The following is a 23,432-nucleotide window of genomic DNA, read 5'->3' as shown; positions in this document are numbered from 1 at the left end:
ACGAACGCCTCCCTTCACTGCGTAATTCCTTCCGTGGCCAGGAGGAGCCCAGGACTAGATCTTGCATGAGCTGTGCTTGGCTTGGGCATCAGAAAACGGGGTTCATGGAAAGTCAAGGCTGTACCGCTAGTACTGCATCTAGCTAGCTATCCTGGCCAGATTAATCTGCGCGGCTGGCAAGCTTCCTGCTCTACAGTGCTCTTCCGGTCGAGTGGAAGATGCTGCACAGTTTTCTGCACGCGCTCGTAGCGCCTGCATCCTGTCGACAAGGACAACCTTTGGAGGAGGGGTTAGGTAACAGTAGCTAATGGCGTGCACCACAGAGCACATTACACTCAGTTTTTCTTTTCTTTTGTGTAAACTAAACATAGCGATTGGCAGCTGACGATGCTTTGCTAGAGATTGACCAACTGAGGAAGGTGTGCATGTGCACATCATTGACACAGAGGGATCAAGGATGCACATCTGAAAGTGAAAGGTACGTGTAAAATACTACTCCGGAGTACTACCCTGTATCAATTTTCCTAACAAACGGATTAGTATGAGCAGGGCGTTGTCATCTTTACCCGCAAACAAAGATGGAGTAGTATTACGAGCTTCTCCGTCTGCGCACAGGGCGGATGAACTTTGTGTTTTCGTCTTCGTTGACATGTCTGCTGTCAGTTGAAAAGTAGTAGGCTGCAGATTCGATAAGAGTCGTAAGACCTAGTAAATTAACACGTGATTGCATCTGTTAACAGGTTGATATGAAAGTATTAACAATCACGCACGTGCGCCACGTGACTTCTTTTTAACAGCCAGGCACGTTCTCTTTGCTGAGATGAAAAGTAAAATCTGCTGTCCATGCCAGCAACCAAGTCGTATTTTGATCAGAGATAATCATGGCTGCAACAATTCTCGTACTACTCCATTATCCACAGCATACGTGCTCGTGTTCTCCCTTCAAGCAGGATCAAATGGCACAATCGGACAAGTGGTGTTTCAAGCTCGAATTTCCTTTGATGTTACTCTGCATCAAGATGTTTAGCAACAATTGACTACGGAGTACTTTTCATAATTCTGTGCTAATCAGGCAGTACCGTGACTTTTGTTTGTCAGTTGCACAGCAGTACAGGCTACAGCAAAATAAGATTGAGTCTTCGCTAGTTAAGCGGGGCGACCCGCACAGCACAATCTGTGCGGCTAGACTTTGTACAATAAAATGGTACCCTCTCTGTCCCATATTAAGTGTCGAAATATTACATGTATATAGACGATATAGATACATTCATATTTGGGCACATGAGTAACTTAATATGGGACAGAGGAAGTATTTTTTATGTATTTTATATTTGCTTTAATAATATCATTTTGTATGCAATTTATATGTATTATATTTGTATGCAATTTAGACTTTTTTGAAATACTTATTTTGTTCTAATTTTCCTACAAAAAATAGATAGCCATTTGCTTTTTTTTAATTTAGATCTTCTAAATGATAAGACTTGATGTTCCGAATGATTCACTTGGTTTTAACTCATCACATTATATTGTTTATTGGGAATTGATTACCTGTTTTACCAATAGAATTTTGTTTTATTAACTTTGTCTGCAATATGAGCTTGTACATGTAATATATGTGTTTTTTGGTGCAAAATTTGTGTGACAAAGTTTCAATTATTGTAAATGTTTTCTTTTAGTCATAGATTATAGATTATTTGCGCTCTTTTATTTTTCTATCTTTAGACCTAAAGTGGTGTCGTATCGGCTAGTCTGATCGTAAATAGGAGATTATACTAACACATTCAAAAATATTTAGGGGAAAATAATTGAAACCTGGTGACACGTGCAGAAGTAATGTACATTAAATTGCTCCGACATTTGCGAAAGCTGGTGTGAATTAAATTTTCGCGAGTTGCTCGTAGTGGTATCTTAAAATTTTGGGTCTTCGTGTGTCTTGAAATATGGTGGCTTCTTGTTCTTTTATTTTAATCATATAATATGAAGATTTTCTTATCCATCGGACCTACATTTATCTTACACGGATCTCAATGATTGAATAAAAAGGTTGTTATCATCTACTAAGAAATAGTTATTTTCCAGTCGCCTTTTTTTCACCCATTTTTCACTTTTTTCGTGTTTGGCTAACAACTTTTCCCTACTTTTGTGTGTATTTTTTCAAAGCAGATTATAAAATAAGTTCAGCGCAGCACAATTCAGCAATGCCAAACTGAGTCTAAGAAATAGAAAAGTCTTATACTCCCTCCGTCCCAAAATAAGTGACGTGGATTTGTATAAAAATCTATACAAAACCAAGTCACTTATTTTGTGACGGAGGGAGTAATATATTTCCAATTGGTTACTATTCCGGTTTTCTTTCCTATACTCCATGCGATCAGATTAAATTGACTGGTTTCTAACAATTCCCCCTACGTCAACTTTTGCAATATGTTTACCATAGAATTTCTACTGCTTTATTGATATATTGCAAAATAAAAAACAAATCAGTATTAGAAATCTGAGTCTCAGGCATCCATGCCACGAAAGGTGTATGTGGATGACAAAGACGAATAGATGCATGCAATTTTGTTCACGGTTTGGACTTACTCGGTCGTGTGTGTTTTTGCTGCCTTGTCTGCAGCGGCTCGTGAACTCGTCCCCTTGGCGAGGGCAGACGATCGAGTGGCTCAATCAAATTGATCTGGTGCATGAACTCCGCTTCGTGAGGCCAGACGATCGAGTATTCGAGTCGCTCGATCAAATTGATCTCGAGCAGGCGACGCTGGCAAAAATTGAGTACGGTTGGCTTGTAATCCGCCCGGGAGATTCATGCTGACTTGTTGGAAGGGCACCCGAGAGGTTCACGTGGTGTAAAGAAAAGCCGGCTAAAGAAGAACGTGCGCGTCGTTTTCAGCGGTGGGTACATCTTCAGCGTTCCTGCCTGGGATTGGGTTGCAGCAGCCGGATTTTGCACGCCTGAATCTGTATGCACTGCTGCACTGGAATACGGGATATTGCGCTCCGTGCGTATGTTATGTACCGATCGACCTAATTAGTAATTGGAGAATTTGTGTCCGTATACTAACCGGCAAGCAGTGCTATGGTTGCGTGTTTGCCATGTATGTTAGGATTCGTTTTCATACCGATCGTTGATTTGTTTCCACCGTTCTGCGATCTGGTTGTTTTTCTTATTATGTTACGGTAAATTTAAACCCTACGATAACTTTTGTAAAATCTAGACCGTAAAATTTCTACTACTTTAATTAGATATTAGATCATGTGCTAATTGCCAGGCCAGGCTAAATGCAGACCACTTTGTTCTTGCCAGTCAGTTGCAACTTGCAAGCAGTCAGGTCGAAATTGGGCTTTAGTTGGGCTGATTGTTCACGTGGGCTGTACTTGTTATGTTGAGAAAGCCAAGAATTAGGCGAATTGCCATACACGACAAAATCAAAATAGAGCCAGCAAGTTGGGTGACTGCGGGCGCTCATCATTTGTAGTTTAATGTCCGGAAATTAGGCTCTTTTGATTTGCGGCTTTGTAAAAAGAAAGTCGAGAGTTACTTAAGTTCCAGGCTATGACTTAACTTGAGCAAGTCAGAGAATCTGCTAACGTTTGCCAAGGGACTTGAAATATGGGTTGTGGCCTGAAAACTTTAATTTTTTTGACTTACACTTATTTGTGGACGGAGGGAGTAAGTCATGTCAGGTTATCAAAAGAATTTTATTGGGATCAAGTCCTGGCAGCCCTCAATTCTAGAATCTCGATTTGTTCATGGTTGAAATAATCAACTACAGCAATATTTTTGAACCCCTCCTAAAAAAATCATTATTTCTGAACCGGGCTAACCGACTAACTAAACCATCTTATTTGTAGATGAACTGTTTGGAAAGGTACTTAGACTCGAAAGTCGAAAGCTCTGCTCCCTTCGTTACATAATTCTTGTCTCAAATTTCATCAAAATTAGATGTATTATTTCTAAAATGCGTCTAGATACGTATAATATTTCGACAAAAATTATGAAACTAAGGGAGTACGTTTTGGACTTTAATCTTTATGCGAGCTATATAAGACTCGGCGCGGCTTCCGATCCGATCATCTTGATGTGATCTGCAGGAGGTTCCCGATCGACCATCAATCGGAATTACAGGTGACAGACAAGCTAGGAAGCGTAGGAGCACCTGTGTATGTCAGCAGGCGTCAGAGAGTGAAGTAGCAGTGCTCTGGGAGCTGTACTCTATGTTCAATCCCAACTAACTACTTGATGCCGTTGATCAGGGACAGTTCTTCTGGGCGGTCCATACATGGGATCTCGGGACAAGTCTTCCGGATTTATACCTTGTCTCGACAATTTTGCTGGCTACAGCGTTTTTCCTTTCTTTGGCATCAGCTGACAGACAGGGTGGTTGGGCACTGACGTTTCCTACAAATCACATTACTCACACTCAGTCATCATTTTTATCCTCATCCTGTCCCTGCAGTGAAATACGTACGGGTACACCACGTATGAACGCGGCCACTGTCAGAAACAACAAATTGTATAGTACGTACATGGATGGACCTCTTGTGTTGACAGAGAACTTCCATAGGATGAACACTCACTATCAACTAAACCAAATTAATTGGAACTTTAACTGAGTAAACTCAAGGCTCATTAGAACTTCTTGACTCATTAGAGCTTCTTGATTCTTCAATACAAGAACTTAACTTGACAAATTTTGAGTTCATAACACCAGGTAAAGGCTTTCATCGTCTAGATATATAAATTGAAAGAAAAGGTCCTAAAATACAACCATATCTCCTTGTGCGAGTTGCAAGAGGCGTGATGAGATGACGCCCCGGATGGTGTGTCACATGTGGCTCCAAGTTTAGGGAAAGAGAGAGGGGCTCCGTTTTACTGTTATATGTCAAAGAAATCATAGAAAACCAACGACGCTACCCGTTGGCTATACTGGAAATCATATTTTTTAATTGTTATTGTTTGAACCATGCCTTAAAAATATTCAATATGTATCAAATAACTGATCTCTAAACTTGAGGTACCTCTCTAAGAGTATTTATGGACAACATGCTCCAAAAATAATTCAGCAATTTCTGAAAAAAGAAGAAAAAGTGAATCCTTCCAAGGGCCAGTAATCAACTTTTGATAAAACGTCTCCTCAAAATGCGCTTTGTCTCGTTGTCTTGGAAGATAACTTTTCATTTTTCTTTTGGCGTCTGTCTAGTGCGTGCAAAAAAAAAAGTTTAGCAAAGCAGCCAGATCACAAATGATGTGTTTTCTACAAAGGAAATAACCTATGACAAAAAAGGACATATTCAATATGAACCAAACAACACCCACACTATAATCTTACATGCATTGTTCATCCTCATCTATCTCCACAACAACGTCACCTGACCGTGTGTCCGCACACGCGTGCACACACAAAATCCTTTAGATGCTTTGGGGTTTTAGCTAAAAAGTGTCACTTCTTCAGTTAAAAAAAGAAGGTGTTGTTGGCATGGGTAGAACTGCCACCGGTACTAGTCAAAGTATATGCCGGCCAGTTCATTTCCTTATAATGAGATCATGCATCCTAAGCAGATAACAAAGAAGAAAGGTAAGTGGGAAGATGTTGGAGGTGCGACTACATTGATTTATGAGAACATGCGGCCCAGGATCAATAATGCGAGATTAATATATCTATGAAGACAGATGGCACGCGAGACAATTGATTTAAGAAGAAAATAACAAAAATGGTTGGGTATTTTGTATAATTTACTATTTATGCGGCTATAGGTGCGCATCCTCTCCCCCGCTCCTCGCTGCCTCTTTCCACTTTGCTATTTATCTTCGCCCATCCCCACATATTGGCTTGACCCTTCCAACCTATCCCCCCACATATTTTCCTCTTCATCCCCCGCCATGTGCGACCCTGCGCACCGCTTCCATTTGTGGAAGGAGCGCCTTTGCCGTTGTTGGAATTTTCCCGTTGCTGATGACACCGCTCTTCAGCGCCTCCGCAAGGTGAATCTAGCTATCTATTTTTGTTCTAAATACCCATTTTATTGAGTCGGCCGATGTCCATTTGCAAGCAGAAATCTTTCCTTGTAGAGTTGAGGTATTGTTCGATAGCGTTTAAGTTGAGATTCGACATTAGGAAGTCTCAATTTTATTTCGGAAGTTCGTAGATCTGAGTTAAACAAATTTTGTACGCCGGAGACTAGTGAGTAGCTTGGCGAGATTCCAATGAAGGAAGAAGTCGATGGCGATGGGCGGAAACCCTCTTAGTGTTACAGTGGTAAGCACAAATCCTAGTTGTGGTACCGGAAACGGTGAGGAAGGATCGAAGCAGAACCGAAGCACCGGCGGAAAGAGGGGAAGAGAAGGGGGGCGGCAGGTGAGGCAGACCTGCGTATGGGACATCTCTGTTTTTCTTTTTTGACAGCTAGGAGACGCTCCTCCCTCTTCTTCTTTTCGAAACTTTTCAGTAGAAACGCCTTCATCCAGCGTCACTCACGCTAAATTTCCGTGCATGAATCCACTTGTGGCGCCAGGTGTCCGGTGAGCCAAGGAGGCTGACGCCCACAGTCCAGAGCGAAGACGAGACCGGACAAAACGAGCACCTGACGCCCCACGCTTGGGCGTGGCCGCCGCTGCCTTCGTCACGCAGCCGCTATTTATGCTTCTCCGGGCCCAAGTCACTCTGGTCGTGCGCCTCCAGCGTTTTCTCCTCGCTGGCCCCCGCTAGCAGCCATCACAGCGAACAACAGAGCGGCAGAGTTCTCCTCGCCGGCAACGGCAAGGGCAAGGGCAAGGCCATGGCCGGCGGCCAGCGCAGGTCGTTCCGCATGTCCGACATGATCCCCAACGCCTGGTTCTACAAGCTCCGCGACATGCGCGCCCGTGGCGGACGCGGGCGCGGCCCCGCCGCCGCGCGCCGGTCGCTGTCTGCTCGCTGGGAGGACAGGGAGGTCCAGCAGCAGCAGCAGCAGCCGTCTTCTCGGTGGAACAGGGAGGTCTCCGTCCAGCAGCCCCCGCCGCCGTCTTCTCCGTCTCCGGGGAACAGGGAGGATGCCGTCGTCGACGTACTCCAGCAGCCGGCCATGGCGAGGAAGGGATCCCCCCCGATCCATCTTCACAGGGCGTCCTACTACACCGCCACCAGAGACAGGGAGCTCGCGCCTCCAAGGAGGAGGCGCCACAGGGCTCCCGCGGCGCACGGCGAGAAGGAGTCCTTCGTCGTCCAGGCGCCTGTAAGTGTAAGCCCCCGTCGGCGTCGTGACATGAGCATCGATGACCTTGACGCCGCGGTGTTCCAGAAGCCGATGGTGATCGCCGACCCTTCGGACGACGACAACAACAACGAAGGTAACGTGATCGCGACCGAGGAGCACATCGTCATCGACCTAGTCCGGGACAAGAGCACGCCCGAGACCCAGAGTGTTCCCGTGCTCCCACCAATCGTGACTACCCCGGTGAAGAAGCCGCAGGCCGAGCTCCCCGACGCCATGGCCACGGGAGCTGGCTCTGCCTCGGAGAAGAGCAACCCGAGGCGCTCTTCCAGTTCCAAGCCGCGCCGCGTCAAGACGCGCGCGACCAGGAGCCCGCGGCTGGCGGCGCCGGCCACCGCCGCCAGGAAAGGGGCGCAAAGCAACTGGACGGCGCCACCGCCGGCGTCGCCGCCGCCGCCGTCGTCGCCAGAGCCAGAGCCAGACCCGATCCTGGATAGCTACGCGGTGGTGGTGCTGTCGAGCGACATCCGGAAGGACTTCCGCGAGTCCATGGAGGAGATGATCGCCGACAAGGGCATCCGCGACGCCGCCGACCTGGAGGACCTCCTCGCCTGCTACCTCGTCCTCAACGAGGCCAAGTTCCATGAGATCATCGTCGAGGTGTTCGAGGAGATTTGGATCAGCCTCGCCAACGCCAGGCCCTGAAAGAAACGCCATCCTCCGTGCTTCCTGCATGCATGGTGGATCCAGCCATTGTTGCAGCCGCATTGTCTGGCTTAATTTATCATTATCTCTTCGAATTCGTCAATTGTAGCGCAATAAGACATCGTCCCCGTCGAAATTAGACCTGTTGCATCATATGCATGGTTCTGGAAAAAACAATGTGATCTTCCGCTGTAAGAACAAAATGGATCGCAAGTCTCCGTGGAAGGTTTGGTTCTTTTCTTGCTCGATGCGTGATTCTTCTCTGTTGGATGCTTGGTCGCGTGACTATGATGCTGCTTATTTTCTGTCTTGAGCGTTACTCTTGTGAACTGTGGTAGGCTAGTGTCCAGCAAAGATTTTGCTAGTAATACTTCCAGTGCATTGATTTGAGTTGAAACGTATGCTTCGTCCGGGGACCACCACCAGGATATACCGTGGGCTTGTAGCCAGTTAGATATAGGAGATCGTAGCAAGAGGCAGAGTACAACATATACGGATGGTCCCCTTTCCTTCTAAACCAGCACTCCTTTTTCACTAAACTCTTTCTATGTGTAGTTTACCATCTACCAGTATACTCCTGCACCGTGATAACTGACGATTATCGTATTTCTGCATTTTTAGCGGAGACCGAAATAAATACTAAAAAGCCAAAACGGATATCAAAGAAGGTATTCTCAGAGACAAATATAGTAACACATACGAAAATAAATGTTTGCCGAAAAATAGAAGTTAATAACACCTTGAACCATGCAGCTAAATTTAGCGCGTGTATGGGTTTGGGTTGGGCCAAATATTTATCGGCTCTTGGACTCGGCTATAAACGAAATTTTCCATAAATTTGTATACAGAAAAAACAGTTTCAGGAAATGTTCCACCGGAAAACATTGTTCCATTTTCAATTTCGTTTCCACAAGAAAAACTTCAATTTTTATATGAAAATTTCTGTTTCTAGTTTTTTTTTCTTTGTTTTCATTTTCTTCTGGAACAGTCATGAAAAAAATCCGAAATATGTAAGACATAGCCCCAATCTAATCGCAGCCGTCTAATCGATATATGTAAGACATAGTCCGCAAAGTCATTTATACCGGCTCCGGTAGGTACCAGAGCCGGACATGCCACTCAGAAGTCAATATGAGGCATGACATACAACCGGTGAATTGATATTTGAATAAAATGGTGACATTGCAATGTAATTTTGTTGATATAGCTATAAAATATGAATGAAATATTATTGATACTGCAATGATGTGGGGTATCTTTTACCTGGAGCAACTAGTTCTAGCTGTTTATGTAGAGATAGATCATGATTGCAAACTTCAACGCGAATCTGTACTTCCGGCATGCTATATATTCATGCGATTTATACGGCATGAGGGTATGAATGCTTGGGCAAAGGCCGGCCGGGCCCGGGATCACCTGGTCCTTACGAACTATTGCTACCATTGGCTAGCTAGGCACAGTGTAAGATAGCACACCAGGGATCGATGCAACAACTATCTTCTGGCAACAACAGAAAAACTAGCAAGCCCTGCTACATATGGGTTCCTAGTTCCAACTCACACAGGGACAGGGGAGCTATAACTTGAGCTGTAGCAGTGGAGATTCAGTTGAGAAGAATCAAATACGTGGGTGTGCAAACACTGTCAAACATGGCAAAACTTTTAAGCGGATGTACTACTATGTCAACAGTGAACAGAAAAGGATGAGAGGCTCAATAGGAGCGTCGATTCACCTGGCCGGCGGCCGGCCGGTCGTGTGAAGTTCCAAGCGTGCTTTTTACAGCCCAAACACGAGTGACCCCTGGCGCAGACGAGCACGAGGAAAGCTTCTTGTTTTGCGTCGTGGGAAACATGGGATGATACGCCTTAAACGGTGCGGAGTAGTAGTGCTACGAGGAGGAGCACTGCCTTGTCTAGACGCCGAGGTGAGCCGGGGTATCGTCGCGAGGTCAGATTTGGAAGCACGATCGGTTGCCGATCGACTGGCAAATGCCGATACGTGCTGGTCGAGCAACTGTCGATCAAAATTAGCAGGGTATCCCCCTGAAGATATGATGCGGAGATTGAAAAGGAAAGAAGAGGGACATCGTATACTCCCTCCGTTTTTTAATATAGGACGTGTATTTTTTCTAACTTTTTTTGCAATGTTTTTTAAGAGAGTGTTTATTTCTCAGTCGACGATCATAGCTATCCAATTAAGATTTTCTCATCATTTATATTCATATGAATCTTGCACGAATCTTAGTGATTGGATGGGATGGCTGTTAGCGTCGACTTAGAAATAGTTATTTTTCAGCCGCTTAAAAGTAGCAAAACCGTCTTTTTAAACAGCAAGAGTACGTTTAGGAGGTGATAGTGCACCCATATGAATCCGTAAACCACTCCATGTCAGGCTCCACATTCTACAAGGCCAAGCCAACAGTGCAGGTCCATTTCTACGTGATCTAGACACACAATCACACATACAGTAAAGGTTACTGTTGGCCGAAGCTTCCGTAGAAAGGCTACACAGGTGACAGAAATCGATCTCGAGCCAATCACAAGTGACAGCAGCCACACGCCAGTCTGTCTCCCGGTTCGGAGCTTCGTACCAAAGCGCAGTAGAAATGCAGGAAGTGTGGTGTCATCTGACCATTGCAGTACTGCAGGTGGTCTAAGTCACTCACCTCGCCCAGGCAAAAATGACAAAATTAGCCTCTTTTAGAAACTTCAATTAAGTTTTCAAAAAGGGTTAAATTTATCGTTTTTGCCCCTCGGCCACTCCCACTTGGGCCTTGGCTCCATGGACAAGATGTTTTCCGTGCAGCTTAGCATCGTGTCAATCATTCCACCCGAGTCGGTTCATTGTCATGTAGTATATGTATTGCGCACAGACCGTGAAGAAGAAACTGCAAGTTGGGCACCGCAGCGCTGTTCCGAGCTGACAGGGAGGCCGGACGTAACCAAGCGTTGAGACATCGTGTCATGGAGCAGAGACGGCGAAAGCGAAGTTGACGCAAACAAAAGAAACAACAGGCGGCCACTGGTCTCTGATTCTTTGCTTGGAACCAAAAATATATAGGCTCAAAGTAAAAGGAAGAATCAAGGGCCGGATAATAATGATGCCAATGATTAGCAGCAACACACGAAGGGTGGGGACGCGAACTCTGATCGTGACCCGTGCGGTTTCCAGCCAGCCTCCTGCACTCCGGCAGTGATACGAAGTGACGTGACCGCGTCGATCTGCCGCGTTGTCTTCGCCGCGACAGTGCACGACGGTGCGAAACCTACAGACAGCGACTGCTGATGACTGTATGACTGCAGTTTGAGAGAAACGACCATTAACTGCAGATTGCGGCGTCTGCTCGTGGCTCCGGTGATAGTCCGCAGCCGCGTCGCCGTCTCGCCGTGTTGCTGCTGCAAGCCTGCGACGCTGTTCCTGGTTCGTACACGGTACACCTATACGTGTGCGTGAGACGAATTATGGGCTTGTTGGCGACTTTGGAATTTTTATCCTTCCGGAGCAACTACCAAGTACTCTGACTTTATTCCTCTGACTCTGAGGTTGTGTTTTAAGCCTATAAGTTCACATTCGCACGGAACTGGCCGCCGAAGCCCAAAATAGTGTGTCGTAGCAACTAACCCATTTTTGATTCACTACGCTTCCCTAAGAAAAAACCCCGTACAGTACACATTTTTTTTAGTTCGATCATACAGTACACAATTAGCTACGGCTCCTGGTGTAGTAATGTATTTTTACAAAATTATTCTGAAAAACAATCATACGCGTAGGCCAAGATGTGTTCTATGGCTGCGAAATGTTTCGTGAAATAATAATATTGTTATTTGATCCTGGATTAAAAAAGACACAGTGAGAAGTAGCACATTCAAAATTTGAATTCTAGACTTCAGTTAGTTTTTTTCTCCTACATCGCACGAAAGATTATTAATCTAGTTTTTTTCTACCTGGGAGTTTATTTTGTTTTTGCGGTCTACAACAGCACGGGGCCTAGCCAGGAGGTCTGTCAAATACGATTTTGTATCATCTGGAGCGCCTCATTGAGGAATTTTGACGGTGGTCTGGAAGTCGAACAGCGACTTTGGGTGGAGTATAGAGTGAAAGTCGGACCCATTCCGCAGAGAACGTTTTGAACTTCACCAACAAAACTATCATATCTATAAATACGTCTATACAAGTATGACATTTTTTTGGACTTGTGTGTAATTTAAAAAAAAAACATTTAGCTAGCAAGGTACTCCCCCAAAATAAATGATGTCTATACAAATCCTTGTCATGTCAGTTAATTTGGGACGGAGGTGTTAGAATTTGGTGTTGTGGGCCTGATCAGCCCAAATCCAATTATAATAAATTCTGAAAATCTCAAAGACCCATTCATGAAGTGGGATGAGGAAAGTGGGATTGAGAATAGTCCCACCTTACTAGTTTAGAGTGAGTGAGACCGACATATAAGGAATGTTGCTTCTCACCTATTGAGCAAGTGAGCAAGGGAAATCCCCACGCGCGCTCCTCCTTCTCCTCCACTCGCCGCGACACGCGCGCGCCGCGTTTTGTGGATCGATTTCGAGTTCGTGCCGTGCCGGATCGGTGCGGGGCCGGACTTCTTATCTTTTTGTCACGCGTGCAGATTTTGTGGAGTCGGTCAGGTTTCCTAAACCGAACCGAACTATATCTGCGTGACTATATATACAACCGCCCCATCCTTCCGATCCACACGCAACTCAACCGCGCTAGGGTTTCGCCTGTCTCTCGCTTTTGTGCCGTCGTCGTAGTCTACTCCATCCTGAGAGCCGGCGTGAACCAACGATCGGGAGAGCAGGTCTCCGGAACCTTTCACTTTTGCGATCCTGTACGGGAGAGGGCGAATAAGGTTTTTGGGAAGCACTCCGCGCGACTGATCGCTTCCCTGCAACCACGGGTCGTCTGCCTCCTCGAACCGGCGGGTGCGCGACGCGCCGCCGTCTTCTTCGTCAACAACTTTGTCAAGCGAACGCAACAGCAACGGTTTTCTCTCCACCGCAACAGTATGTACATTGTGATTCAATCTGTTGTTTAGTTATGATCTGCGAGTTCATATTGCTGTTCGTTGGGCTGTTAAATACTTCTAGTATTTTTGAGATGCATCTGTTAGTTGCTGCTGTCGTCATGATCTATATTTTGGAATTATTCATTGAATTGTTATTCTCGAAATTGCTTAATTTTCCAACAATCCAAAAACCTTATTGTAGGCAATTTTCTGATTTAACTATGAGTTTAGCCGATGCATTGAAGTCGGATAAATTTTCCGGGATGTACTTCAAGAGATGGCAATTAAAAGCCATGCTCTGGTTGTAGACTCTGAAAGTATTCTGGGTGAGAGACGGCAAACCAGAGGGAGATTTATCTGAGGAAGCTCAGAAAAGTATTCTGGTTTCTGATATGTGTTGTTCTACTACCCACCTGTTCTGAAATCCCTTTCTCCAGCTTGCGTTAGCACAAACTTGCACTATTTCTTTTTCTGAATCAAATGTAGATTAACAAGCACAATCCATCGTACTGTCAATTCATGTAATTTGCAGGTGTTTCCTATTGGGAATTGTACCTTCTTGTGTGTTTTTTCTGATTTTTGGTGTTTATGGACCCTCCATCCCAAGAATGTTCAATATCGATTTATGAATTTCATTTTCCAGATTGCAATGTCTTTTGCCTTCAATTGCAAATTATATTCCGCAATTCCAAGCTAACCAAGTTGCAACTGACAATTATTTTTCGAGGTTATGATAGTGATATGTGGCCCATTTGCTACTGCTTTTGCTCCTAGTTTTTTATTTGCTTTTGGATCAGATGTGGGGAGGCAAGGAAGGTTTTGATTTTCTCCCATTAATTTGTGCTCGGCGGCGGTGAGGTCTAGTTGAATGTCCCGTGAGATGCTCATTCCTTTTTTGTTTCCTCGCAAATAGTTGCACTAGTTTGCTTACCCGAGCTTTTTTTCTTAGACTGATTATGTTTCTTGCTTCGAGCGGACATGTCGAGGCGAAGAAGGCGGTAGAGGCGAGGCTTCCCCTCTTTTCTAGTTGTCAGTCTGCTCACACGTCCGGTGAGTCATCTGTTTTCGCCGTCCCTAGCGAAATGGTAGTTCTAGCTTCCATTAGTAGCCGATTTTTGTTATCAGTCTAGAACATGAACCAGGGTCTTATTTGCGGGTTTTTTTTGTTGATCGTTTAGCTAAACTTAACTAAATCGTATGTAATTTAATATGCGCAATTGAGGGTTTTGCCAAACGCAATTGCACCATTTTCTAGATTGCAATGTCTTTTGCCTTCAATTGCAGCATATTATATTCCGCAATTCCAAGCTAACCAAGTTGCAATTGACATTTTTTTTGCTTTTGGCTCACATGTGGGGATGCAAGGAAGGTTTTGGTTTGCTCCCTTTGATTTGTGCTTGGCGGCGGTGAGGTCTAGTTGATTGTCTGGTGAGATGCTCATTCCTTTTTTGTTTCATCGCAAATTGTTGTACTAGTTTGCTTAGGCGACCTTTTTTTCTTGACTGATTGTGCTTCCTGCTTCTATATGCACAATCGAGGGTTTTGTCTAACGCAATTGCACCGTCCGATACCTGAGTTTGCAACTTAGTGTATGGATTTTTTATTGATTCTATGCTCAATTGCATAAGATTTTTTTTATTCTGTGCTAGTCTAGCCTGATTCATTTGTTGTAGCTTATTCGGACCTTTTTTTCGGAGAGGATAAATCTGCTCTTTTGATTTCCCCTTGTTGTAGCTTGTCGAGAGAGCATAATTCTGTCACTCAGCTAGCCTTTTTGTTTTGTTTTGCTGAAGCTAGCTTATTTCTGCATCTGTAGCGGGGGGGGGGGGGGGGGGCTAGTATATGAATGATGGGTAGATGAATCTTGTTGTGCGCCAAGGGAAGCTAGAGTCCCAGTTGAATCAGCAATAGACAGGTACAATTCTTTTTTGCCTTGCTATGTATGCTTCCGGTGACTGTAAACATTTTTTGTCTCAACATGGTAAATTGCATGTATTTTAATTTTGTGCAGTCTGGCATTTAATCAGATGCATTTGCATCTGCCTGCCCCTTGAATTGCATTCCCAGATTTTTTTTGCACCTTTACTTGCTGATTTTGGATCTGTTTGTCTGAATTTGCCCCACTTTGTCTTAGGTTCAAATTGTAAATTATGTAGATCAAAGGCATTTTGAGTTCATTAACTGGAATATGCTGATCTTTTTTACTCAAATGCCCATAGTTCACTATGCGCAATCGGTTTTCATTAAAAACGCAATTGGACTTGTCTTTTAGTTTAATCGCAAACCTGTATTTTGGCGTCCCTTTGTTTGTCGATTATTGGTTCTATAGAGGATTCTTTTGGATCAGATATTCGATCAAGAGTTTGAAATTTGTTCTGAAATTTGTCATTGGGCAGTCATAGTGTGAATTTATCCATGATCAAAAAACTTGTTTTGTTCTAGTCTTTTGGATTCTTTCCGTGCCTGATTTTTCTTGAAACTAACATGTGACTGCTTTCAGAAGTATTTCCAGACGCCTGGTTTTTTTTATCTAACCAGGTGACTGTTTTTTCTCAAAAACCAGACGCCTGGGTATAGACATACTCTTCTTGAAATTGCTTAATTTTATAACAGGAGGTAGCAGTACAATTGAGCTCGTGAGCAAAACTATTTTCCGGCTGCTGGAATGACCCAAAAGCTAGCTATTGTGCGATTTTTTGACTTTTCCGTGAACTTGGCTATTGGTCTGCCTAAGGAAACTTGGTCGCCACTCATGCGCGGAGATAGTGGACGCGCACAACAGCTGAGACCGACCAGTCTCGATTCCTTCCAACACGCATACAAATTGACGCGCGAAGACCGCCCAAGAGCAGCACAAACAAAACGAAACAAGTGCGTCCAGAACTGTTGGTTTCCATTCCATGGCGACAGAGGGACAGCGCCGCCGCAAGAACAAGACCAAGGCCAAGGCCAAGAGAGCGTCGGGGCCGGCGGGCATGAACGACCTCCCCGACCATGTCCTGGAGCTCGTCCTCCTCCGCGTGGGCTCTTCCTTCGACCTCATCCACGCAGCCTTCACCTGCAAGCCCTGGCGCCGCATCATCGCGGAGCCCCGCTTCCTCTCCCGCTTCCGCTCCCTCCACGCGCCCCACGTCGCCGGCCACTACTACCACGACGTCGTCGATCCCTGCAACCGCAACACGGGCGGCCACGTCTTCCTGCCGGCCCCCTCTAGCTCCAGGGACGCCCTGATCGGCCTCGACCCGTGCCGCTTCTCGCTGGACTTCCTCCCCGACCCGGCGCCAGCGGAGTACGGCGGCAGCACCAACAGCAGCTATTGGGAATTGGTCGACAGCCGCGGCGGCCTCCTCCTCTTCCACCGCTGCGAGACGCGCTCAGAGTTGGACAGCCGGTGCTACCTCGACGACCTGCTCGTCTGCGAGCCGCTCACGCGGCGGTGCCAGGGAATCCTTGCCCCGACCGGGGGTAAGTTCTTCGGCCTCTTCCTGCTTGACGGCGAGAGTACCGGCGGTGGCCATGGCCGCAGCAGCATCGGCATCTCGAACTTCCGAGTGGTCGCCTCGCTCTACGACTGCGCCGACGATTACAGCCGCGACGTGCCGTCCGCCCTCGTGTTCCACTCCGGCACCGGCTGGCGCGAGCCGGAGAAGAGCGCCGACATCGAGCTTCTGGGCTACCTGGAGCTCAGTTTCGCGGGGCGGGCGAACGGGTCATTCTACTGGGCGATGGAGAAGGAGCCGGAGGAGGAGGACGGCGCCGTGCTGGCACTCGACGAGGCCACCATGAATTACTCGCTCGTCACGTTCCCAGGGACCGGCCTCGAAACAGCGACGGACGCGTCCACCTTCCGTGTCGTCCAAGGCGAAGGCGCGGCGTCGCGCGTGGTACGCTTGACCGGCAACGAGCTCACGGTCTTCGCGCGGCACCAGGGCCTGGGAGATTGGGTGCCGGAGAGGCGCGTGGACATCTCCGAGGCGACGCTCGGGCTCCCGGGGCGCGAGGAGTGGCATTTCCAGGAGCTTACGGCGGCCATGATCGTCGCGGCGAACGCAAGGTTCGTCCTCGTCGCGCCGAAAAGGGAGGAGGAGCCCTGCTGGATCGTCTCCGTGGAGCTAGACACGATGCAGGTGGAGCGCGCGGACGAGAGGATCAGGTGTGCCGGGGATGTGTATCCATACGAGCTGCCGTGGCCGCCGGCTTTGCAGGCTTGTACTGCCCATCGCCGGCCCGGGAGGAGACACCGCTGAATCGCTGATGCCATGCCCAGTGTTGCTGAATTGCGGTTGGCAAGCTAGCAAAGCGACTCAGTGCACTGTTGCATTTTGGTTTAACGGAGAATATTACTTACAGTCGAAGTAACCACAAGGACCGTATTCTGTTCACTGCTTTAGATAAGAAAAGCAAAAGAAAAACCGTCTTCCGTAACTAACGTGTCTTTTTTTTTATAGTAAATTTCATGTTTGACCCCCAAATTTCAGTTCTTTGACAGCTTGGACCTCGTCTCTGTGTTGTGCACCAACATCGATTGCGTTTGAACTCTTCCTTCCGTCTGTGAAGCTCCTGCCGATGACCAGTTGCGGAGCCAGGAATGGAGCAAGCATGGTGCTAACTTGAACATGTGAGATTTTTTTTAATTGCAAACTAAAATATGACCATTATATAAGTATATTATCGGTAACAACCGCATGACTAAATGTCAAAAACACAAAAGTACAGGATAGCGAAGAAGACGTCGCGGCCCGCCGGCCTCGCAGAACTCAAAGACAAGCTCGTGAGGCGTGTCGATCAACAACTGCAGAAGCCTCGTGCCACCGATCGCTGCGCTCGTCCTGAACATTGCTCCACCATATCACCGCTCCCCTGCGGATAGTTTCGCGGCCATTGGTCGTGTTCTTGTTTTGAGTGATCGGTTGTGTTGACCAGTTTTTGTGCTTGTAAATATATTCTTTCTATCAATGCATCGAGACGCAAGCTTTGCGTTTTCTCAAAGAAAAATAAGTATATTATCACTGACACAAACACATGGTTTAAATAGATACTAGCAATTTTGCACCAATAATCATCTAATCCTACCGATGGCTCTAGGTAATTGACATACAAGATTCATAGAAAGAGAAAGAAATAGAGAAGAAATTTGCATGCCTCGATGAGAAATTGGGGCAATCAATGGAGAGGCGATGCCGGGGGCCGACTGGTGAAGGATATGCCAGTCATGGTGCCTTGGAGATCCTAGTTGTGCGATTGGGGAATAGGGTTCGGGGGATTTTTAAATTTTTTTGGAGGAGAGGGTCCAGATGAAACAGACTAAGAGGCGGCAAAGTAGTGTAAAAACTTGGGGATCGATCGACTGCTCTCGTGCGGCTCGGGCTTGGCTAATGGCTTCGAGCAGGCTTGCTTCTCCCTGGGCTGGGTGGTGCTTTCTTGGGCCTGCTGGTTCTAATGGACTAACACATCTTAAGTGTGGTCTCATTTCTTAATACTGTTGCTTTCTCTTACTTTGCTGGACCGGTGCAACAGCCCAGGTAGAATAGAACCAGGCCCAGCTCCGCCCCTGCCAATGATGACGGCGCTCCACCAGCTCTACCTCTCCGTCTATAAGAGCATCTCCAATGGACTATCCCAAATTTCTCTCCCAAATGTTCTTTTTTTGTCCGTTTGGGAAAGCAAATGGACATGTGTCCGTCCAGTGTCCGCCCCCATCACCCAATGGTGTACCCCAAACGGACGTGTGTCCGCCCAATGTCCGTCCTCACCATCACCCAATGGCGTCCCCCAAACGGACATCTACATGTCCGAAAATGCGTTTTTTTTTGCATTTCTTGCTAGCACACATGCATACTTTATTTGAATTTAAAAACATACAAATTAATGACATAAAGATAGCTAATGATAAATAAACATGGGTACGAACTGTCTGAACTGAAACCGTGAACGTTGAACATAGCAAAATCACACCACATATAGCTTCTAGTATAGCTCAACAAAAGCTCAAGAAAAAGTATAGCTGAACAATAAGGCTATTGCAGAATCCGAACTGAACTGGGATTCTAGTATAGCTTCAAAATGTGTTGCGGTCTAGCATTGCGTGCCCTTGAATCGATCCCCTGAACCTTGAAATGGAACTCTGTTGGTTATCATATAGGACAAGAGCAGTCGCAAGCAATAATTCACTGTCATCATCGGAGGAGTCGTCGGACGATGTATTAATGAACTCATTGAAGAAAAACAACTCAAGATCGTCTGACATGATCTACGAAGCAGAATCATGCAACATAAATGAGAAAAATATACTAAAGAGAATCATCAGACGGAGTTTGAGATTTAATTTACCAAGAAAGCTTGTTGGGGCGAAAGACCGAACACCTCGTTGGTGGTGGAGCTCGCACTGTGTCGAAGCCGACCAGCGTCAACAATGGCAGGCGAGGAGGGCCGGCGACGGCGAGATTGGCACGTGTGTAGAGGCGGTGGAGCTCTAGGAGGCGCCAGGCGTCAAGGAGGGCCGGCGACGGCGAGGTCGGGGTCGGCGCGGTGCAGGAGCCTGTGAAGTCGAGGTTGGGGTCGGGGTAGGCGCGGTGGAGCCGGTGATGGTGAGGTCTACGCAGTGCAGGAGCCTTCGAGGGCGGGGTTGGTGCGGTGGAGGAGCCGGCGACTGAAGCTCTTTTGAACTGAAGAGCGCAATGGAGAAGCCAGACGCAAGGAGCCAGTTTTCTGAACTGAAGCTCTTTTGATCTGAAGAGCGCAGTGGAGAAGCCAGACGCGAGGAGCCAGTTTTCTGAACTGAAGCTTGTTTTCTGAACTGAAACAATCTTGGTTGTATACAAATATACCTACACTGCAACTAGTACAGATGTTGGTTGTGCTAGCATCAATAAGTTGACATGATAATTGATAAATCCTAGCTAACCTGAGAGATCTCGCTGTAATCAGAATATCACAGCATAGTTCTTTCTGAGAAATTACATCAAAGCTCTGTGTAGAAATCACAGCATAGTTCTTTCTGAGAAATCACAGCATAGCTCTGTGTAGAAATCACAGCATAGTTCTTTCTCAGAAATCACATCATAGTTCTTTCTCAGAAATTACATCAAAGCTCTGTGTAGAAAATCACCTCTTTATCAAAAATCACAGCATATCTATTTGATAAAACTCACATCATAGCTATTTGTAAAAATCACAGTATAAATCTTTATCAAAAATCTGACATATCTCACAGCATATATAGGTTCAAAACTAGCAACATTTATAGGTTTAAAAATCTGACATATCTCACAGCATATATATAGGTTCAAAATCTGGCATGTCTCACAGCATATATAGGTTCAAAATCTGACATCTCTCACAGCATATGTAGGTTCTAAATCTGACATCTCTCACATGAGAATATGAGAAGAAAATGCATAACAGGGTAGCTTCAAGTTTGTTGATCCGCGATCTCTTTCTTCTTCTTGATGTACCAAGCTCTCGCCACATCATCCAAGGGGCTCAAATCCATCCTTATGATCCGGTTCTCCTCCATCAACATCTTGAGCTCCACTTCTTTGGCTCTTGGAGTTGCATCCAGCTTGGCAGCGGCGGCCAGGTCAGTGGCAACAGTTGCATCTCCACGGTACTTCTCTTGAATCATGTCCATGAAGCTTTTGAAGCGCTCATCTTTCTTGAGTTCTCGAATTTCCCCTCTCTTTCCACTTGAGGCCTCTTTAACAGAAACCATCTCTTTCAATGATTCTTGCAAGGCAATAGTGGAGGCCTCACGCTTCAAGTCATCCTTCGAAAGCTTCTTTCCCTGGGGTCGATCTGAACGCTTCCCCAAACCCCCACTTATTTCACCAGCTTCAAGATCAATTGGTATCCCATCATTGCTTCTTTTCTTCCCTTGAGCAGCATTCTTGGCTTGGATTTTGAGAGAAGCAACTAGATCAATCCATTTAGGAGCCTTGTGAAGCTTGATCCAACAATGAGATAAGTTGAATTTCTTGCCATTGTTCATAGCCCGGAAGGCATCCATTGCTTGGATCACTTGTGAAGCCATGCCAACTCCACTCACGGGGCGGTTCTTCACACTATTATAGGCAGCGGTGTACTTGTTGCATTCAGCTAGGATATGTTGCCACCGATGGGTCAAAGAGTTTTCATTGCGATCACTTTCAAATGAGTACGGAATGTGGCTCTTGTACTTGTGGAAGTACTCATGTATGCGCTTCCAATATGCACCACCCTTTTGCTCGGCCCGGGCAATTGGGTCTTGTCCAATTGTTAGCCATGCATCACACAACAACTTATCTTCATCCTCCGTGTATGATCCGGTCCTCTTGGTGCGACTTGCTGTTTCTGAGGCTACTTGAGCTAGTTCTTCTTCGAACGTACTCTTTCCCATATAATCAAACTCTTCATCCTGCTCACCATTTTCCTCTCCATCTAGCTCATCATCTTGCTGCCCACTATGGCCACCATCTTCGTCTTCCTCTTGCCGACCATCTTGCTGCCCACCATGTCGTATCATCTCTTGCAATGATTCTTCATCATCATAGTATGCCTATTGTGATCCAAAAATATGGCATCGATCAAGCCCCATCAATTTATTTGAAAAGACAACAATTGAATTAGTGAAATATGTACCTCATTCGTCGGTGACAATTCATCAAACACATTCCGGGCATCCAGTGACACGGCCGTCGGGGAGGGAGAACTGAACAGATTCCGACCATCAGGGAGATCGCGGGCGGATGGAGGCATCCATTGCATCATTGGCGAGTCACCGGGGCTGTTCATGGCATTGAGGTCGAGAGCCGACGGTGCACCCACAAACGACATCGAGTCGCCCACCTCCGGGGACTGGATGCATGGAGAGAAAGGTCCCATTGCAGGCCCGGAGCCGTATGTCGGAGATGACACGGGCGGCGACATGCTTCGAGGAAGGCGGTTCCCTGAAGATTGACTCACGGCCGCTTGTTGGGCAAATGCCGCCGCCACGGCCTGCCGGTTGTACAGGAAGAGAGCCTGTTGGGCGGCCAACTGTTGATTCTGGGCGGCCAACTGCTGGTTATGCGCCGCCTCAGCAACGATGGCATCTTCTTCCTTGGCGGCGGCAAGGGCTCGAGCAGTGGCATCCTCCTGCGACTTCTTCGCCTCCGCGGCCCGGTGGCACCTCTCCTTGCGCTTCAAGCTCTCGGGGTTGGGGATCTTCCTTGCGACGGCGGCGTCGGCGTGGACAGCAGCAGGTGCGGAGTTTCTCGGTGCGCCGTCCATGGCGGCTAGGGCGCGGGTAGGTGAAGGGCCCCGATGGGACGCAGCGGACGGCCTCGATGTGTCGTCCAGGGCGGCTCGGGCGCGGGGAGGCGACGGGGGCCGTCGGGGGACGGCGGGATTCGGCCTCCGCTTCCCGTCCATGGGGGAGCTCGAGGTCGGGGAAGAACGAACGGGGGAAGGCGACGGGGGACTGGGCAACGAAGGAAATCCCGTTCGGGAGGAAAAGAAGCTCGTGCGAGGAAAAAAAAAGTCCCTGGGCCAGGCCCGGACAGAGGACAAAAGGACATCCCATTTCTCCCCCAAATTTGGGGCAAGTTTGGGGGATCTGTCCGGACAAAAAGGCCACTTTGTCTGTTTGGGGGAGCCCATTGAGATGTGATTTTTGGGCCAAGATATCCCTTTGTCCCAAATAGGACATTTGGGATAGCTTTGGGGTAGCCCATTGGAGATGCTCTGACTAGATCGTCTTCTTCGGATGGTGTTCTCCCAATTCATGTATCCATGGCATCGGTTGATCCCTTTTGCTTTTCTTGGTTTTGGCAGTGATGATTAATTCTTGAATTCTTTTCAGGACGTACGTGTTTCTCGGCCATCAAAGCTTAATGTCAATGGACGTCCATTTTTAATTTTTGAATGAATTCCATTTACTCAAAAAATGTAAATGGGGTCATTTCTGGCAAAACTTTTGCTAAATGGGATCAAAGAATAAAAATCTCACTAAATGGTGTCAAAGTTGTCAACTTGAGGGTCAAAAAATGAAATTCACTCTTCCAATATCTTAATCAAAGCCGAGATCATAGATGAGGACGGAAACAGGCCCAAACTAAGGCTTGGAACGCACACAACCTCCCGTAAGGCCCAATGAACTGCCGTGAATCTCCTCCAGCAACCAGCCCGCACGAACATAAGACGGACGGTTACAGTGTCGACCGAGGAATACTTTAGTGAGAAACAGCAAAACCGATTTTTTATACTCTCTTCGATCCTAAATTGCTGTCGAAATATTACATGTATCTAGATGCTTTTTTAATATAGATATATCCAGACAAATTTAAGTGAAGAATTTAGGATCACAGGGGCAAGAAGCATTCTCGGGTGAATTGGGTTAGAGAACATGAGAACAACAACCAACAGTCGCATGGCCGTCGATGATGACTCGATCGCGCCTCTCAGGGCTGAACAATTCTAGCAAAACATGCAAATTGAATCGAGCCGTGAAGGGGATGACGAGCTGACGAGGCGCTGCCGGCCCAATGGGCCCATT

General features: G+C 46.6%; 2 protein-coding genes across 3 annotated transcripts; both read left to right on the top strand.

The window, feature by feature from the left end:
* The first annotated feature begins 6,224 nt into the window (after positions 1 to 6,224).
* On the top strand, positions 6,225 to 8,038 carry LOC104583143 (transcription repressor OFP1). The gene is made up of 2 exons (XM_014898807.2): positions 6,225 to 6,260; positions 6,517 to 8,038. The coding sequence occupies exons 1-2, from the start codon at positions 6,225 to 6,227 to the stop codon at positions 7,897 to 7,899; spliced, it is 1,419 nt and encodes a 472-aa protein (XP_014754293.2). The 3' UTR covers positions 7,900 to 8,038.
* A 7,477-nt stretch (positions 8,039 to 15,515) lies between these two features.
* LOC100843645 lies at positions 15,516 to 17,911 on the top strand. Of its 2 annotated transcripts, none has more exons than XM_024459994.1 (2): positions 15,516 to 17,540; positions 17,639 to 17,911. In XM_024459994.1, the coding sequence occupies exon 1, from the start codon at positions 15,823 to 15,825 to the stop codon at positions 17,167 to 17,169; it is 1,347 nt and encodes a 448-aa protein (XP_024315762.1). In that variant the 5' UTR covers positions 15,516 to 15,822; the 3' UTR covers positions 17,170 to 17,540; positions 17,639 to 17,911. The 2 variants fall into 2 exon arrangements, with proteins under 2 accessions (XP_024315762.1, XP_003566139.1); XM_003566091.4 differs by having other exon boundaries at positions 17,634 to 17,911.
* Positions 17,912 to 23,432: the final 5,521 nt, after the last annotated feature.

This window comes from Brachypodium distachyon, chromosome 2, assembly GCF_000005505.3.
Source record: "Brachypodium distachyon strain Bd21 chromosome 2, Brachypodium_distachyon_v3.0, whole genome shotgun sequence".
NCBI classification, from domain to species: domain Eukaryota; kingdom Viridiplantae; phylum Streptophyta; class Magnoliopsida; order Poales; family Poaceae; genus Brachypodium; species Brachypodium distachyon.
Note: the sequence above shows the minus strand (reverse complement) of the source record. Positions and strands in the feature narration are given on the sequence as shown.